Source organism: Rhodamnia argentea, chromosome 11, assembly GCF_020921035.1.
Source record: "Rhodamnia argentea isolate NSW1041297 chromosome 11, ASM2092103v1, whole genome shotgun sequence".
Classification (NCBI taxonomy): domain Eukaryota; kingdom Viridiplantae; phylum Streptophyta; class Magnoliopsida; order Myrtales; family Myrtaceae; genus Rhodamnia; species Rhodamnia argentea.
The window spans coordinates 22,798,258-22,814,834 of NC_063160.1; the positions used below are offsets into that span (position 1 = coordinate 22,798,258).

The window sequence follows — 16,577 nt, forward strand, 5'->3', positions numbered from 1 at the left end:
CACTACCTTACATGCTTTTGATTCATGAACGTTGGTCTTCTGTTTTTCTTTTCTCTTTTGGGGTGGTGGGTTTGGTACAAAATGGGGAGAGAGGGAGGGAGTTCCCTTATGATTTCTTGCCACCATTGTTGCTGCAAATGGAAACAAACCCAAGCATGATGCTCTGTCCTAAAAGGGCTGCTAGTTAATGTGCTTTGTGTTCTTGTTTGAAGGTTTGAAGGGATGATGACTCCGAGCCGAGGGCAAGCGGCATTGCTGACATTCTGCACCTGCATTAGCCTTGCCAGCGTTGGTCTTGTTCTTACAATAACTGTTCCGGATATCGGTAACAACTGGTTCTGGATCACTACATTGAGCCCCTTAGCGTAAGTGAAGATTGTTTTTACTTGAAGAGTCCGTGTTCTAGCATTTCTGAATAACGGAAATCATGTGTGGACATATTAAACCCTTGATATGATCTTTTGCAGCGGAGCATACTATTGGAAGCGAGCATCGAGGAAGGAGCAAATCAAGGTAAAGATGGTAGTGGCGGAGGACGGGACACTATCCGAGATTGTTGTTCAGGGAGATGATCAGCAAGTTGAGCAGATGAGGAAGGAGCTTCAGCTCAGTGAGAAGGGAATGGTTTATGTAAAAGGCATCTTCGAGAGATGACCAGCACCCCAACGATTCGAATATGATCTCAAAAGTTTTGCGAAAAGAGCTTCAGCTCACTTTCAAAGTATTTTTTACCAATCGCCATTTTACCCCAAGACATTTGCATTTGCTCAAAGCTTACACACCATTAGTTAGAGCTCAACAGATCCCTAAAAGCTATTGATCAACTATGATTGGCATCCTGTACATCTTAGCTATCTGCAATAAATAGACAATAAATTTTGACCCATCAACATGGTTCCATACAAGTCGAGGAGGCCCAACCTGAGCTCTGCCCAGCAGAGTGCGAGAAAAATTATTTGGTTTAGCAAAGACCGCAGAAACAAAGTCGCTCAGAAGGAAATATACAAAACATTTCTAATCTTCGCCCGACAGTCCGGGATGCTCAGATGAGACCAATAATCTTCGACATTATCAAAATATTAAGCTGATAAAATATCTTTGCCATCCCAATCAACGAAAGCACGTTTCCAGAGCCCTCAACCAATTAGTAGCTTGTTTTCCTCCAGGAAGCTGTAAGTTGGTACCTCCAAGTTGTATGGTGCTGGACCCTTTCGAATCCGCCCCGAGATGTCATAGTGAGAACCATGGCATGGACAAAACCATCCTCCAAAATCACCAGCGTTAGGCAGGGGAATGCAACCCAGGTGTGTGCATACGCCAACCACAATGAGCCACTCGGGGTCCTTAGTTCTGTCTGAATCTGGCTGCGGGTCACGAAGAGATGCCAAATCAACACTGTTTGCCAGCTTAATATCCTCCTCAGTTCGACGCCTGATGAAAACAGGCTTGCCACGCCACTTAACAGTCACGGTAGAGCCCGGCTCAATACTGGACAGATCGACCTCAAGAGAAGCCAGAGCAAGAACATCCTTACTGGCTGACATGCTCAGGACAAACTTGAGGACAAGCAGACGGATAAGTGAGGCATAGACGAATCTACCACCAGTCAAGCAAAAGTAGGCAAATGCCCGCTTGCTTGGGTCACCAGGAGGGAAGCGCTCATGATTATACTCATCATATGTAATCTTTGAAGTGGGGTTCTTAACAGCAGCCACAGTTGGTGGAACACCATGAACCACACTGTCCTCCTTTCTAGGGGTCAGCGACTCTGAAGCAAAACCTGAAATGACAAATAATACTGAATAAGTATTCCATTACAGTATTAACGCATTTTTCTTCATACAGGAACTGGCCACTGGAAGTCCGGTATTACAGGACAAGGAAAAGAGAGAGAGAGAGAGAGAGAGAGAGAAAGAGAGAGAGAGAGAGAGAGTGGAAGAGTGAATAGTAGTACTGCTACATGAGGATAGCTCATCAGAAATCACAACTTGTCCAAACACACACCAGTTGATAAAGTAAACACATTAAACCGTTATTACAGTATTTAACGTAAGTAGAACTCTCCTAAGAGGAAGATAATTGAAGATCATACTCCAAAAAACTAACTCAGCAAATGAGAAAACCGTTTGATATCAGTAGAATGAGAATATAAAGTACAGTCAGGTATATAAGGGATTCTATCATAAATTCATGTAAAATTCAGCTCTTTGCCAATTTACATACGCTTTCTCATCTTTCTTCTCTTGTTTTTGCCAGCGGCTAAGCAGACAATAAATTCAAATCAGCGAATTAACAGGAAAGTACACGAGACAGAAACAATATTCACATAGTTCATAAAGGCTGACCCATTTGTCCTGAAGTTCACATGATATACCTGTCTCTTTGTCGTGTTCATTCTAGCAACCTTCATCACCAATCCATTTTGTTAAGGACTCTAAACTCCAATCTAATATTTGAACATATTAGCAGTTATCAACAACAAGAGTACTAGGACTTCAACTGGAATAAGAGACTAACTTTCCAAAACAGACCCAGCTCATTCCTTACAAATTCTATTTAAGCCCACCACAGTTACATATATAGAGAAGTGTTACTGTGTTCTAGAAACTTGAAGAAGAGGTTGCCACTGGCCCGCAGATCAGTTTTTTTGCAGAAACTTGTAAAAAGCACATGAGTGCCTAAGGTGATTCTCGAAACTAAAAAAAAAAAACTCGATGCCTTTTTTTTTTCACACTACCAAGATGAGTATTCTACTTGGTCCGTTAGGAACTTAATAATATTAGAATCTAGCTAGAAGAACTAGCTATGAATTGCCAGCAATGTCACTAGTGGGACAGCTAAAAGTTATGCACAATTATTACTTCTGGAAGGAATGAATATTCTCAGTAGCAGCAAATAGCTCATATTTCACCATTGAAGATAAATATATGATATCTGTGAACGATAAAGCAATATAACCTCGGCAACAAGAGGAGTAGGATAGAGTTTCAAGACATGCCAAACCCTGACACACAAAATGATTAACAAAAATAAATATGAAAAACGCAGCCACTGGTATGAAGCGCCCTAGTTTCCTTTAACTGTTACAGCAATCAAACCTACTTAACAACAACAACCACCACCACCACCACCATTTCAGCTGTCGGCTATTATTGCAAAATGACTGGAAAAAGAAAAACACGAAAGCCCTAGTCTGCCGTCCGAATTACATCGTCACGTCGAAACCAGAAAAGCCACAAACAACTCTCTAGCAGAGACACGGCACGTCGTATGGAAACCGAATGGAAATGAACGGGCGATTCTTTTGTAGGAATTGAAAAGTCCTAGAATCTACAAATGCCAAAGTCAATCACTTTATGAAATTTAATGAAAACAATGAACGAAAACAATCGCCAGAGAAGGAGAGAACCCTAACCTCTGTGCGGCAGACTCAGCTCCGGTCTATAGAAGAAAGAGCCGGACAATCCCGAGGATCTGAGCTCGCCAGACGGAGAGGACGAATCGGAGCCGCCGACGGGGCTCCTGGAGGCGACGGCGGAGGCAGCGGCGTGGCTGGGCCTCCACGGCGAGACGAGAGAGGAGAGCCTCCTGGTCGCAACCCTCAACATCTCCTCCTCCTCCTACGACTCTCAAGCCCTTCGATCTTCGTCCTCCCCAGAAGCTCGCAGCTTTCGATTCGATTGGGTCTCGCAGAAGCTGAGAAGGGGTTGATCGTATCGCCTGGTAGCAAGCAAATCTCGCGAAATGCCTCCAGAATCAGCTAGAGGAGTTATCGACCAGTAATTATATGGCGAGAAGAGCGGGACCTGTGGATTCTGGCGTGGAAGTGTTAGGAGGTGGTAAATTCACCCACCTATCGCATTCTGACACGTAAGCTCCCAAGCGGAAAAGAGTGGAGTTGACCCGGCGCACAGGAGGACAGGGATGAGCCGAGCCGGGCCGGCCGGGCCGGGAATATGGGATAAATTCGATTCGGGACAGAAGTTTCTGATCCGGAAAACTGGACCTAGCCTGATTCAACTCAACAAGGAATGGCTCCGACTGACTCTATCTGGATCGGTTCGAGCCGGTTATGCCCAGTCCAGGTTTTACATTTTCTTAGGGCCGCGCGCAATCCATCCCCTAAAAATTCGGGTAACAAGAATACCCTCGTGAGTCATGCTCCCTTTTCTTTGTCGCTCGGCCTGCTCAGACCCACCTCTCGACCTCACGATGCCGCCATAGCCGGCCTTTCACACACAGAAGCCATTATACACTTGCCTCCGCCCTAGCTCACGTCTTAGCCCCCGAATTTGGTTTGTTATTCTCTCTCTCTCTCTCTCTCTCTCTCTCTCTCTTGTGTCCGCCTCTGCCCTCATTCGCCGCCCCTCGCTATTTCAAGCTCCAAACGCATGCCGTCGCGATTACTTAGATCGAGGTTGTTTGAGGTGTGGTTAACCTCAAATTGACATAGGACTAAGGTTGTGAGGTCCTGGCAACAACCTGTGTTAGCGAGAGAGAGAGAGAGAGAGATGGAGAAGAGTGAGAGATCTGTAATATATTGCAATACATTGATAAAGTATCGATGGAAAATCGAGTGGTGACCAACGACTCGTGTCTTGGTCCGAAAGCAATGACGCTAGTCGGTGCGATTTGGCTAGCCAAGCAACAGCTTTACATTTGCACGTGTGACAACGGAGTGCAGCTACCGTGTCTACAAAAATAACAAACTTGATTGAGAATTTGAGCATCCGCGATGGATGATAAAGGAAAATGACTCTTTGGGGAAGTGACAATGATAGCCATGAGGATCTCAATGGCGATGAAAAGAATTTGCTCACGTTGAATGTGAACTTGCAGATAACTTGAGTTTTCGGAATATCATTTTTAAAAGGAGCTGTAAAGTTTCCTTGCGAATCTAAGATAGATGAAAATGATTAAGTATGGATTGACTCTTGCATTTAGATCTCTTTGAAATGGTTTAAGTGCGCTGCAAAATGATCAACGCACTCTGGCCATCATCACTTCAAACTCTACTCAGAGTAAAAGAAATAGCAAAAAGCGAAAAATAGCACATATATTATGATAAAATGTTTACGAATAAAAAGATCGATAAGTAACGAAAAAGTTAGGTATTTTTGTCATCCCATTTCAAAGGATGAAATTAGCGCGGCCTAATCAACATAGCAAATATTCGGGAATCTCCACGGCGGACAAGAAGGATGCCCTGTCCTCACTGGTTATGAGCGACATCGATCTTTCGCAAAGTTGCCGAGGATTCTTCTATGTCAAATAAAAGGTAAAAAGCCATTATCCATAGACAATTCATGTCTATTCCAAGTCCTGATACTTGACTAATAGTAAATTCATTACAATTGAAACGGTGAACAATGCACAAAATAATTCCGGAGCCTTGGGCGCGCATGATAATATTTATGAAGTAAAATTTTTACTTCAAAGATGCTTCTAAAGCGAAAATCCGTTTTGCAACGTAACTTTTAAAGTAGAAATTTATTTGATTTATTTTTTTTTTTGAAAAGTAAACAAATAAAATTTTATTTAGAAGAGGAAAATTAATTTCTAGTCAAAAGTCGAATTTTAAAGGAGTATATTTGCCGTGCGCTAGGGGTGTGCAACCGGATCGGGTTTACCCGGAACCCGGATCGGCCCACCCGAAAAATAGGGTCGGGAATCGGTTCTTGCTCAAACCGGTCCGGGTTTCGGTTCCAATTTTTGGGAATCGGTTGAAATCGGTCCGATTCCCGGTTCTAGGTGGAGACCCACCCGGACCGCTTTTAGAACCGGTTTTTAGTTACTTTAAAAAAAAAAAATCCTAATGTAGTGTCCAAATAACTATGATTTTGGTTTTATGCTCGTGGTGTTTGAGTTTTTCTGGTCTTGATTCATGCGCGCTTAATGTGGTGTCTTTTAGCATGTTATTTGAATCCTACAATTTCAGTTTTTTTTAATGGGCACAACGAAAATTGAAGTGTGATAGAAAGACTTGTACTATGTTAATTCAGCGTTACGGAGAATTATTGTTGCTTTTGATGGATTGTAACTTTTATTTTTTATATTAGGGTTTGTTGCTTTTGGTGGATCATACTATTATTTATTATTATTTTTTGGATTTTTTTTTTTGGTGTATTATAATTTTTGTTGCTCATTTCATCGATGCTCATATTATTTTGATGAAAAAAAAGGAAAACATGTTCTCGAGTAGACCCTAAAATCGGACCGAAAAATAGGGTCTGTTCCAAAACAGGTTCCAATACAAACAAGGTCGGTTATCGGTTCCAAAAATTGGGAACCGGTTATATAAGGGTCGGTTTTAGGGTCTAGGTCTGGACCCGGCCCACCCGACCCATGCTCACCCCTACCATGCGCAGCCTTAAAATTCAGAAAAAAAGAGCGAATTCAGGTTAAAAATCAAAAAAAGAAAATAAAATAAAAAGTGATTAAAATAATGCCAACTGCAAGTAAAAACAATCTTGCGAAGTCAGCAGCAGCACAGCACTGACACTGAAACCGTACTCCATTGCAGTAGAGGGAGGAAGCAACAAGCGAGCGAGCGAGCTCTCCTGCAGAAGCATTTTCTCTCTCCTCCCAAGCTCCAATCGCGTCCGGACAAAAGCTCCCCCATCCGTTATCTCTATCCAAAGCTCTCTTAGCTAAAGGCTGGCCCCTTCACTTAGCGGATGAGCAAAGCAAAGACCTAATCTTTGAATCGAACTTCAAGCTTGACGCTCCGATGGCGACGAGGCCGCCGCTCGCCTTCGTGCTGCTGCTCCTCGCCGGAATCCTGTGCGCGGAGTGCAAGTTCATGGTGTACAACACTTCGGCGGGGATCGATCAGGGGAAGCTGAACGTTCACCTGGTCCCTCACACTCACGATGATGTTGGCTGGTTGAAGACCGTTGACCAGTACTACGTTGGCTCCAATAATTCGATCCAGGTCTCTCTCCTTCTCCCTCTCCCTCCCTCCCTCCCTCTGTCGACATGTTTTTTCATACTTAAAATGGTGGATGAATTTGAATTTGGTGGCATGATCGTCGTAGGGGGCTTGTGTTCAAAATGTCCTGGACTCTTTGGTGCCAGCGCTCTTGGCGGACAAGAATCGGAAGTTCATATACGTTGAACAGGCGAGTTTCTTTCTCTCCCTCTGCAGTGGTCATGTCTGGTTGCAGACGAAACGTAGGAGCCCAACTTCTGAGTCGTTTTAATTTTTTGTTGTAGGTTTTCTTAGCAAAAATGGAAAGTTTGTGATCAGTATAACTCGATCAATTAGCTTGTCAACTTGCTAATCACAAAGTTATGAAATGCTACAGCTTTCTAGATGGTCGGATGTTCTAAAGAAATCAATGTTCCGAGACAGAAATGTGAAAACTGGGATTATGGGAAGCCCTTTAATTGATTTCTTGGACTCCTGAGTATCTGTACTTGAGCATTCCAGTGTCTCTACGTGATTGCTTTTTTTTTTTTTTTTGGTAAGATCTACGTGATTGCTTTCGTTGTTCAGCAGATCAAATGGTTGAACTATCCATTTATTAGGAAGTCCATATTGCTGACTCTTAGAGTATCAGTTTTAGTCGAGGTTTTTCTGATTGGAAGGCTACAAGTAAGGTAGCTTGGAGTAATTTTGATTTGGGTGCCCCTTCAATTTTTTCTTTCAAGTTACTACTGAAGACTCATACGCTTCCCAGTTCATACATGTGTTCTGTCATTTCAAGTCATTACCTTGGGGATGAATTGATTTAAACCATGTTTTCAGGAAGGTTTCTCTTAATTGCATGAAAGGATGAACAGGGAGGGCTTCTTTGACTCTCGTTTCATGTTAGCTGGTGAACTTTCATGCAGGCATTTTTCCAGCGGTGGTGGAGAGGTCAAAGTGAAACAGTCCAGAATGTTGTCAGGCAACTTGTTAATTCTGGCCAACTGGAGCTCATGTAAGATAGTGTGCTGCGAAGTTATTAGATTTGAACTTTTTATGCTTTTTCACCCCTGGACACAATCAAGAATAACAGCTATTTGAACCTGATTTTTGTTTTCACTGCTTAAAAATACCCAACTCAATCTTCTCAGGGCTCAATGCTGCTAATTTCATTACTCTAGTGAGTTTTCTTTACTATGTTACAGAAAAGACACCTGAGGGCGTCTTTTACTTTCAGGGCCGAATGTATAACTGAGGATATTGGAACTTGACAGTGCTTTACTACATCTCTCATTATTAAGATTTGGATACTTTGCTCCGAATCTGACCAACCTCTTGTTGCAGAAATGGTGGTATGTGCATGCATGATGAAGCAGTGCCGCATTACATTGATATGATTGATCAGACAACTCTTGGTCATCGTTTCATCAAGGAGGAGTTTGGTGTGACTCCCAGAATTGGCTGGCAAATCGACCCATTTGGTCATTCTGCGGTGCAAGCTTACTTGTTAGGAGCAGAGGTAAGTTTATCAATGCGACTCCACCTTTTTGCTTAATGGAAAATTTCTATACCACACCTAAGTTATGGCATAATAAACGAGAAATTATACTCTTTACGTGCTTGAAGTTAATGAACGTGCACTGTCATGAGGATGCTTATACGGGAAGTCAAAACTCTACATGCCGCTGTTATCATGATAAACAGTTTCTCATAACAAATATATCCCCCTTTTTAATCCCTATTTATGTAGTAAATTGGCATAGACAATAAACAGTCAATTCTATCTTTCTATTTGCTTAGGTTGGGTTCGACTCGTTTTTCTATGGCCGCATAGATTATCAAGACAGGGCAAAACGTAAAGATGAGAAGAGTCTTGAAGTAATTTGGCGAGGTTCTAAGAGCCTTGGTTCATCTGCTCAGGTGACGAATGTATCTGTTTATCTACTTGTAAAAGATTTGTTTATTTGCATGGTTCACTGGACAGTGGACATGTGGGTTCTTGTATCAGATCGAATCATTTAATGGGATGAGCTCAGGTTCATATCGCTCCTTTTGCTTCCTTCTTCTCAATACTTTTAGCTCCTTTCGAATTGTCCCAGATTTTTGCTGGTGCTTTCCCTCAGAATTATGAACCTCCATCTAGTTTCTATTTTGAAGTTAATGATGATTCGCCCATAGTTCAGGTAACTTTTAACATAAGGAACAAGTTATTATACACTAACACATTAGTGCTTACTTGTCCTAGAAGCTTCACTCATTTTCCTTGTTGCATGCAGGATGATATCACTTTGTTTGACTACAATGTTGAAGAACGTGTGAATGACTTTGTTGCTGCTGCAATAGCCCAAGTAAGTGGATAGGAATGTTTTAAATTTTACTGAAATTCTTCTTCCCAATCTGAATGTCCACTTTGTTGACATCTTTCGTGTTTTGGATTCAGTTCTAGCATTCTGTCTACTGTGAAGCAGAATGCACTGCTTTCTTTTGTTTACACCTTTTCTTTTTTTGAGCAGAAGATTACCTTGTCAGTGGTTCTGCAAGCGAGCGTATAATAGATATGTTCTGTTGAAGATGCCACCAACCAGCTTTTACATTACCTAAACGCACATAATTACGTTGAACTTGGGCTAAATCTCATGCGGAGCTACTCTGTAACTAATTATAGTGGAAAAAAAATTCGGAAAGAAACAACCTCAACAGTTCATCTTATCCAGTCTATACAGCTTGGGGCTATGGTTCCAGTGAGTACAATGATTTAATGTGGATTGAACATGTGAATGCTAGTAGTTTGAAAGGAATCTGTGTTCAAGACATTATTCTGCGTTGATAAACAGTCAAACCTTGACTTTGACCCCTCCAAGCCAGCATTGAAGCCAGATTTCTCTCTCTTCCACAATGATCTCCTATTAGTTGAAAACTGATGATGAATATCAAATTCTCAGGCAAACATCACTCGGACAAATCACGTTATGTGGACTATGGGAACAGATTTCAAGTATCAGTATGCGCTTACATGGTTTAGAAATATGGATAAGCTAATTCATTACGTGAATAAGGTATTTGATTCCCTCACTACTTCATAACTGTTTATTCCTCTGCAAGATCACCTGGGCTTCAATTTTCGCTTTTAATTTTTGCTTCTTCATATCCTCAATCTTCTGTTGTTAATATTATCCTGTCAAGAGTTTTTACGTCTTACTTCGTAGTAACCTCCATTTTGTTGAATAGCATTTTCTACTACCAACAGGATGGGCGTGTAAATGCTCTTTATTCGACCCCCTCCATATACACCGATGCAAAGTATGCAGCAAAGAAAGCATGGCCACTCAAGACTGGAGATTTCTTTCCGTAAGTTCAATGCGTAGTTGGACACTCCTCCTTCATCTTCTTTTTTATGTTGTACTAAAGTCGAAGCATTTATGATTCCAGGTATGCAGATCGTGCAAATTCTTATTGGACGGGATACTTTACAAGCAGAGCAGCTCTTAAACGTTATGTTAGGATAATGAGTGGCTACTATTTGGTATGAGTGTATGACAATACTCTTTGGTGGGATTAAGTGGTCTTATTGATTGGTTTGTTGGGGTTGTGATTGTTGTATTCTGGTTTCTTTAGGCTGCAAGACAGCTGGAGTTTTTCAGGGGAAGAAGTGATTCAGGGCAAAACACAGATTTATTAGCAGATGCATTGGCAATTGCTCAACATCATGATGCAGTTACTGGCACCGAAAAGCAGCATGTGGCTAATGACTATGCCAAACGTCTAGCCATGGGTTACTCTGAGGTGATGACAATTGTAACCTGGTTGTTCCCTCCATTGAGTATCACATATCAACCGTGTGCATATTCTATGTGCAGGCCGAAGCCGTAGTCGCATCTTCGCTGGCCTGCCTAGTGGAGTCAACGTCATATAAAGAATGTGGAAACCCTTCTACAAAATTTGAACAGGCAAATATTTGATCTTAAAGCTTGTGATCCATTCTTAATGTTCTTCGACTCCTGTGGCTGTTGTAGAGTGTGCAAGTTGATCCTTTTAGTTCCTTAACATTTGGTGCTGTTTTTACCATTGAAAGTACAATATTTCATTGAAGACTTTCACCTCAACCAGAGAGATAGCAAATACTGAAGTGCAGATGGGCATAGAGAATGACATACTTCACTATGTGCATATCTCTGCTGCTAGCTAGCATGATTGACATAGGTCAAACCATCACACTCATCTTATTCTTCCCTTATGATTTGGAAAAAAAAAAAAAACATATCTGTAGCAAAAATTTTGTTATTTTGGACAATAAAATCCAAGAAACAATTCATTTTTCCCTTCTTGATGTTTGTTCCAATTTTGAGTTATTTAAGGATCCTTTTTCATATTGGAGTTTATAACCAATCTGACAGCGCAATACTTCTTGGTCCAGTGTCCACTCGTGAACATAAGCTACTGTCCTTCATCAGAAGCTGATCTCTCCAGTGGGAAAACATTGGTAAGCTGATCTCTCCACTCTTGTACAAAATGGATGTCTATTCCTTTTGAAGATATGTTAACTGTGTTTTCATGGATTCTAGATCATAGTTGCTTACAACTCGCTTGGATGGAAGAGAGAAGATATCGTTCGAATTCCTGTGAGTATCCCAATGACCTTATGAGTGAGTTGAACAGTATTGAATAAAGAGTAATCCCTGGTACTCCTTTTGAGTTCTTCACTCTTGATTCAATAATTGACTGGTGTGGCTTTGCATGGTTGTCTAGGTTATTGTCTATTTTCATTCTTTAATCTCCTAAATGATCAGTTCAGCAGCCAATTGAACTTTGTTAGGTGATTAATCTTTTCATAAGTAATTTTTCTCAATGAAGTCAATTGAGGCATCTACATAGTAAGAGAAATAAAAATCTTACCTGGTTCACTACTACTTCGAATAATTTCGGGGGAGGGTTTCTACTTTCAAACTCAATTTTTCTCCTCCCTGATTTTATGTGATCAGATATCCTTGTACAAAATTTTATCTTCCTATGCCTGTATTCTCATCTATGTGCATGTGAATTTTGCAAAACCTGTCACCTGTCTGTAATTAGTTTGGGCAATTCAGCTGCCTCTCTCTCTCTCTCTCTCTTTTGAATCATGGGATGGATGCATCAATTCTTAGGATCAGTGACAGTATTTCTGTATTCATTAAGTCAGGGTTTCTGTAGGTTATGACAGAAGATGTTAGTGTTCGTGATTCTGAAGGAAAGGAGGTTACATCTCAGTTGATTCCAATTACCGATACATTCCTTAGCTTAAGAAGTTACCATGTCATGGCATACTTGGGTAAAACTACGACTGAGGCACCCAAGTATTGGCTTGTTTTTTCGGCTTCTGTACCAGCTCTTGGTTTCAGTACATTCTTCATCTCAAGTGCCAAAGAGACAGGTTCAATGATGTGATTCTCCAATATTCTTGCTGCTCGGGCCTATCATATTTAGACTTAACACAAACTTTTTTATTACAGGTGTTAATTCAGCTAAATCTCAAGTATACACCATTGGGAGAGGCCAAAAATCCTCCATTGATATTCGTCAAGGGAATATTAAGCTTACGTTTTCTGCTGAGGAAGGCAGAATTGCTTATTATTCTGATAGCAAACGTTTTGTGAGTGGCGTACGATTTCCCGATCCTCTTTGTTGTTGGTTGGGGCAGGGGATTTTAAGTCTAGCAGCGACCTTATGCGCATCTTTATATTTTAGGTTGAGGAACATGTTGAGCAGTCTTACAGTTTCTACTCTGCATTTAACGGAACTAAAGAAGATCCTCAGGTCGTGAAACCTTCTCCTCTAGGACTTCTAAATTGGGCTTGTTTCTTTGTTTTTAAGTCTGTCATCTCATACGACATGGAACGTGTTTTTTAGGCCTCGGGAGCATACATCTTCCGTCCAAATACCACAATTTCTTTGAAACCTGAAAAAAAGGTTTGGGATGCTTTGTTACGTACTGAAATAGTTGCTAAGTTATGGTTCTTAAGAAATCATTCTGAATGTGCAGAATCCTCTGACTGTCATACATGGATCGGTGATGGATGAAGTCCACCAGCAGATCAATTCCTGGATATATCAGGTACCTTGATGGTGTTAATTTTTTGTGTGGGATGACTGATTTTTATGACACATTTACATCTCTGTTCTTAATTTTATTTCGGCTTGACATGATGAACTTTTATGATCTAGAATTATAATTCAGCCTGACATGAGCTAAGTTTGAATGTCTGTTCTTTGAAGTGGAATTTGATTCAGAAGGTTCAGTGCTGTGTAACTTCAAAATTCTGATGATGGCAAAAAAAGCGTGACTATGTTGTAGATTCACTCTTTTTTAATTAATATTCAGCCTCTCTCTCTCTCTCTCTCTCTCTCTCTCTCTCTCTCTCTCTAAATGGGAATTGATTTAGTAGAAAGTTGCAGCAATAATAAGAAATCTTCTTTCCAATTATGAGGATTTAGGAGAATGTTGCAGCAGTAATAAGAAAATTTCTTTCCAATACAAGTTTGAAGTGAGTTCATGCTAGTTCCTGATAATCAGGAATGTGCATTTTTATTCTTTCATAGTTTGGTCCACTATAAATATAACCACAGTGGATAGGTGGTGGGACATTAGTTTCATTCAGTCATTCATAGCATCTAATATCTGGGATAATTAGTTTCCTTAGATCCAAGAATTGAGTGAATCTTATATAAAAGACACTTTATATGCTCTCTTACATTTAGGTTGAGTGTTCCCTATTGAACAGAAAATGAGTTTGAGATTTCCTGATTATTGTTCCCAAGAAAGATTAACAGACAATATCTTGTATTTTATGAATTACTCCTATGCTTCTTAGTGCGAATGTGTTTTTCTGTTGCATGCAGATCACCCGTCTGAACAAGGCAAAGGAACATGTCGAAGTTGAATTCATAGTAGGTTTCTGCTGTTTCTTCCCTGTGGTTTTATGAAAAAAAGCTCCTGATAATGAGATTTGTTCATATGCATTGGGTTTATCTTGTTATCAGGTTGGACCAATTCCAACGGATGATGGGATCGGAAAAGAAGTTGTTACCAAGATTTCAACTTCCATGAAGACAAATAAGACATTCTACACAGATTCGAATGCACGCGATTTCATTGAGAGGGTATGATGACAATAATAACCTCGAATTTTTTCGAGGGTAGACGGCACTTGTTTATCTGGATAGCTGAAATTGTTGCTAGTTAGGTCGCCTTGAGCAGTTGTTCTGTTTCTAGAGGCAGATGTTTTATGAAAATTTTCTATTGTCTGTTTATGAAGGAACTGTGATTATCTTTGTTGCAGATTCGTGACTATAGAACGGATTGGGATTTGAAAGTGGACCAACCAGCTGCTGGAAATTATTATCCGGTATGTTTGTTTTCCTTTTCAGATTTTGGAGATCTACAATGATATGAATATTTTGGTATCGACCCCAGAGCGCATTAGTCTATTTGGCATGTTCTTTGACTTTTGGTACTGCATAGGTTTCCATGTGACTCTGCTTTGAGGTTTACCTTTGTATGGCCAGTGAGCCTTAACTATTAATCCTCTTTATTGATATCTAGATTTTTCATTCTTTTTCAGATAAATCTTGGAATTTTCTTTAAAGATGATGAGAAAGAATTCTCTGTTTTGGTTGATCGATCTGTGGGAGGATCAAGCTTAGTTGATGGACAAATTGAGCTAATGCTTCATCGGTAAATCATGAATATGCCTGATTCTGCGAGTTACATAATTATTTTGGAAGTTATCAGATATACAGTATCAGAAGCTTCAAACTGACAGTGTAACCATAAATCTCTATGTAGGAGACTGCTCAAAGACGATTCCAGAGGAGTGGCAGAAGCTCTGAATGAAACAGTCTGTGTCCTTGAGGATTGCAAGGGGCTGATTGTAAGCACATATCATCAGAAATAACTTCTTGAAGAACACTATTACGGTTATTCCATATTCTCCTTCAGTGTGAAGCATCTCTCAATTGGGTTCTTACTGAAGATATACTTTTTTCCAGATTCAAGGAAAGTACTATTTTAGATTTGATCCATTAGGAGAGGGAGCTAAGTGGCGTCGATCATTTGGCCAGGAGATATTTTCTCCACTTCTCTTAGCATTTGCTGAACAGGTATGTTAAAACAAAAACTGAAGCCTGTCTTTTCAATCGCTTGAAACAGAGAGCAATCCTATTGTGAATAGTAATATTTCCCCTTTCAGGATGGAGACAACTGGAGGAATTCTCACACGACCACCTTCTCCGGGATAGATTCCTCCTACACTTTGCCTGAAAATGTTGCTATATTAACTCTCCAGGTGATTGATAAATCTTGTCAAAACTGCAATCCTAGATTCCCTCATCATGTCTGTCATTGTTCCATCAAGGAAGAAATGAATGGTACAGCTTATTAGCTGGAGATTTGGTTCTGCCTGATCAGCATCGTCGCCGTGTGATCATATTGATGTTACTTGACATCTATTTGATCCTTCTTTTGCTAGACTATATGGTCCTTCTAAGTAATATTATGTCGCCTGAACCATGTAGGAACTTAATGACGGGAAACTTCTCCTTCGGTTAGCACATTTGTACGAGGTTTGTCTCTCTGTTGCTTAAATCAATTATTAGAAAAAACCTTTTTGTTGGATTCACTGCTCAATTGACTGCATCCTGTTTTACTTAGCATTTTGTGGTCCATGTTGAAATACTTATGCTGTAATCTTCTCTCTTTTGCCTGGTTGGACATATGTGAAGATTGGGGAGGACAAGGATCTCTCTGTAATGTCCAGTGTAGAACTGAAGAGTCTATTCCCTGGAAGGAAGGTAAAGTCAACTGACTAGTCAATCCATTTTTATAAGGATTAACCTATTACCATCGGCAAACACGTTCAACCAACTCTTTTGCCTCCTCATCGATTCCAGATCAGCAAAGTGACGGAGATGAGCCTCTCTGCCAATCAAGAAAGGACGGAAATGGAGAGAAAGAGACTCGTTTGGGAGGTGGAAGGCTCCAAAGGTAACGAAGGCAGGATTTTGAGGGGAGGGCCCATTGATCCCACCGAATTGGTAGTGGAGATTGCTCCGATGGAAATCCGTACTTTCATCGTTCAGTTCGATCTGCACCAAGAGGTCTTCGATGCCTGAAGGCTTCGGAAATCAACGTCATTCGGTCCAGAGAAGGCGTTCCACGCCAGGCGGGATTATTAACTAGTCTGTCCTCCGAGCTCGTCGCGCAGTATTACGAGTCTTGTTGTAGTTGTAATTCCCTTGTATAATGATGAACTGGAGTGTATGTAAGTGGGCACAGGCGTAGAATTATGCAGTTGGGGTGGTGCAAATCGATGGGAATAACATCCCTGAACATATTCATGCCTTAGTGCCTACCGTCTGAAACTATGGTGGAATAGCATGAATCCAATCCAAAATGGCCTCCGTCCTTCCTGTCTTTTTCCCTTAGAATTCAACTTTGTCTTAATGTATTTTTACATTTTATAGTAATAAAAAAGTCATGTTCACGGTTGTGTCGGCTACTGGTTAAGCATACTAATTAAGAATTAATTCGGTGTTTAAAAAAATTAATGCGTTGGAAATCATTAGAGCTTTCTTAACTAGTTGTTCAATACGTGTTCCCGAGTCATTAGTTAATAAAATCCGACTCATTTTGAAC

At 40.6% G+C, this 16,577-nt stretch overlaps 4 protein-coding genes across 5 annotated transcripts in view; 2 read left to right on the plus strand and 2 right to left on the minus strand.

The window, feature by feature from the left end:
* Positions 1–697, plus strand: part of LOC115726453 (protein COFACTOR ASSEMBLY OF COMPLEX C SUBUNIT B CCB1, chloroplastic) — a 20,292-nt gene extending 19,595 nt beyond the window's left edge. Inside the window, exons 4-5 of the mRNA XM_030656326.2 lie at positions 213–365; positions 468–697. Of these exons, the coding sequence (XP_030512186.1) occupies positions 213–365; positions 468–654 (340 nt within the window). The 3' untranslated portion in view covers positions 655–697. The remainder of the gene's footprint in view (positions 1–212; positions 366–467) is intronic.
* LOC115726450 overlaps positions 1–13,290 on the minus strand; it is a 21,380-nt gene extending 8,090 nt beyond the window's left edge. The window contains exon 1 of one of the 2 annotated variants that reach the window (XM_030656320.2): positions 13,267–13,290. The gene's annotated coding sequence lies outside the window, so the exon portion shown is untranslated. Of the gene's footprint in view, positions 1–11,998; positions 12,018–13,266 lie in introns of those variants that run through there. The other variant, XM_048272023.1, reaches the window with a different exon arrangement.
* On the minus strand, positions 857–3,764 carry LOC115726452 (cytochrome b-c1 complex subunit Rieske-4, mitochondrial-like). Its single transcript, XM_030656325.2, has 2 exons — positions 3,416–3,764; positions 857–1,780 (listed from the first exon to the last, which is right to left on the minus strand). The coding sequence occupies exons 1-2, from the start codon at positions 3,606–3,608 to the stop codon at positions 1,137–1,139; spliced, it is 837 nt and encodes a 278-aa protein (XP_030512185.1). The 5' UTR covers positions 3,609–3,764; the 3' UTR covers positions 857–1,136.
* LOC115726445 (probable alpha-mannosidase At5g13980) lies at positions 6,488–16,369 on the plus strand. Its single transcript, XM_030656307.2, has 29 exons — positions 6,488–6,934; positions 7,038–7,121; positions 7,837–7,925; positions 8,255–8,429; positions 8,711–8,830; positions 9,010–9,093; positions 9,187–9,258; positions 9,853–9,966; positions 10,158–10,258; positions 10,340–10,433; positions 10,526–10,693; positions 10,768–10,857; positions 11,325–11,390; positions 11,473–11,529; positions 12,098–12,317; positions 12,397–12,536; positions 12,632–12,700; positions 12,794–12,853; positions 12,927–12,998; positions 13,784–13,831; positions 13,925–14,044; positions 14,224–14,289; positions 14,506–14,618; positions 14,730–14,814; positions 14,933–15,043; positions 15,133–15,228; positions 15,458–15,505; positions 15,665–15,733; positions 15,833–16,369. Exons 1-29 carry the CDS (start codon positions 6,731–6,733, stop codon positions 16,052–16,054), a joined length of 3,057 nt encoding a protein of 1,018 aa, XP_030512167.1. The 5' UTR covers positions 6,488–6,730; the 3' UTR covers positions 16,055–16,369.
* Positions 16,370–16,577: the final 208 nt, after the last annotated feature.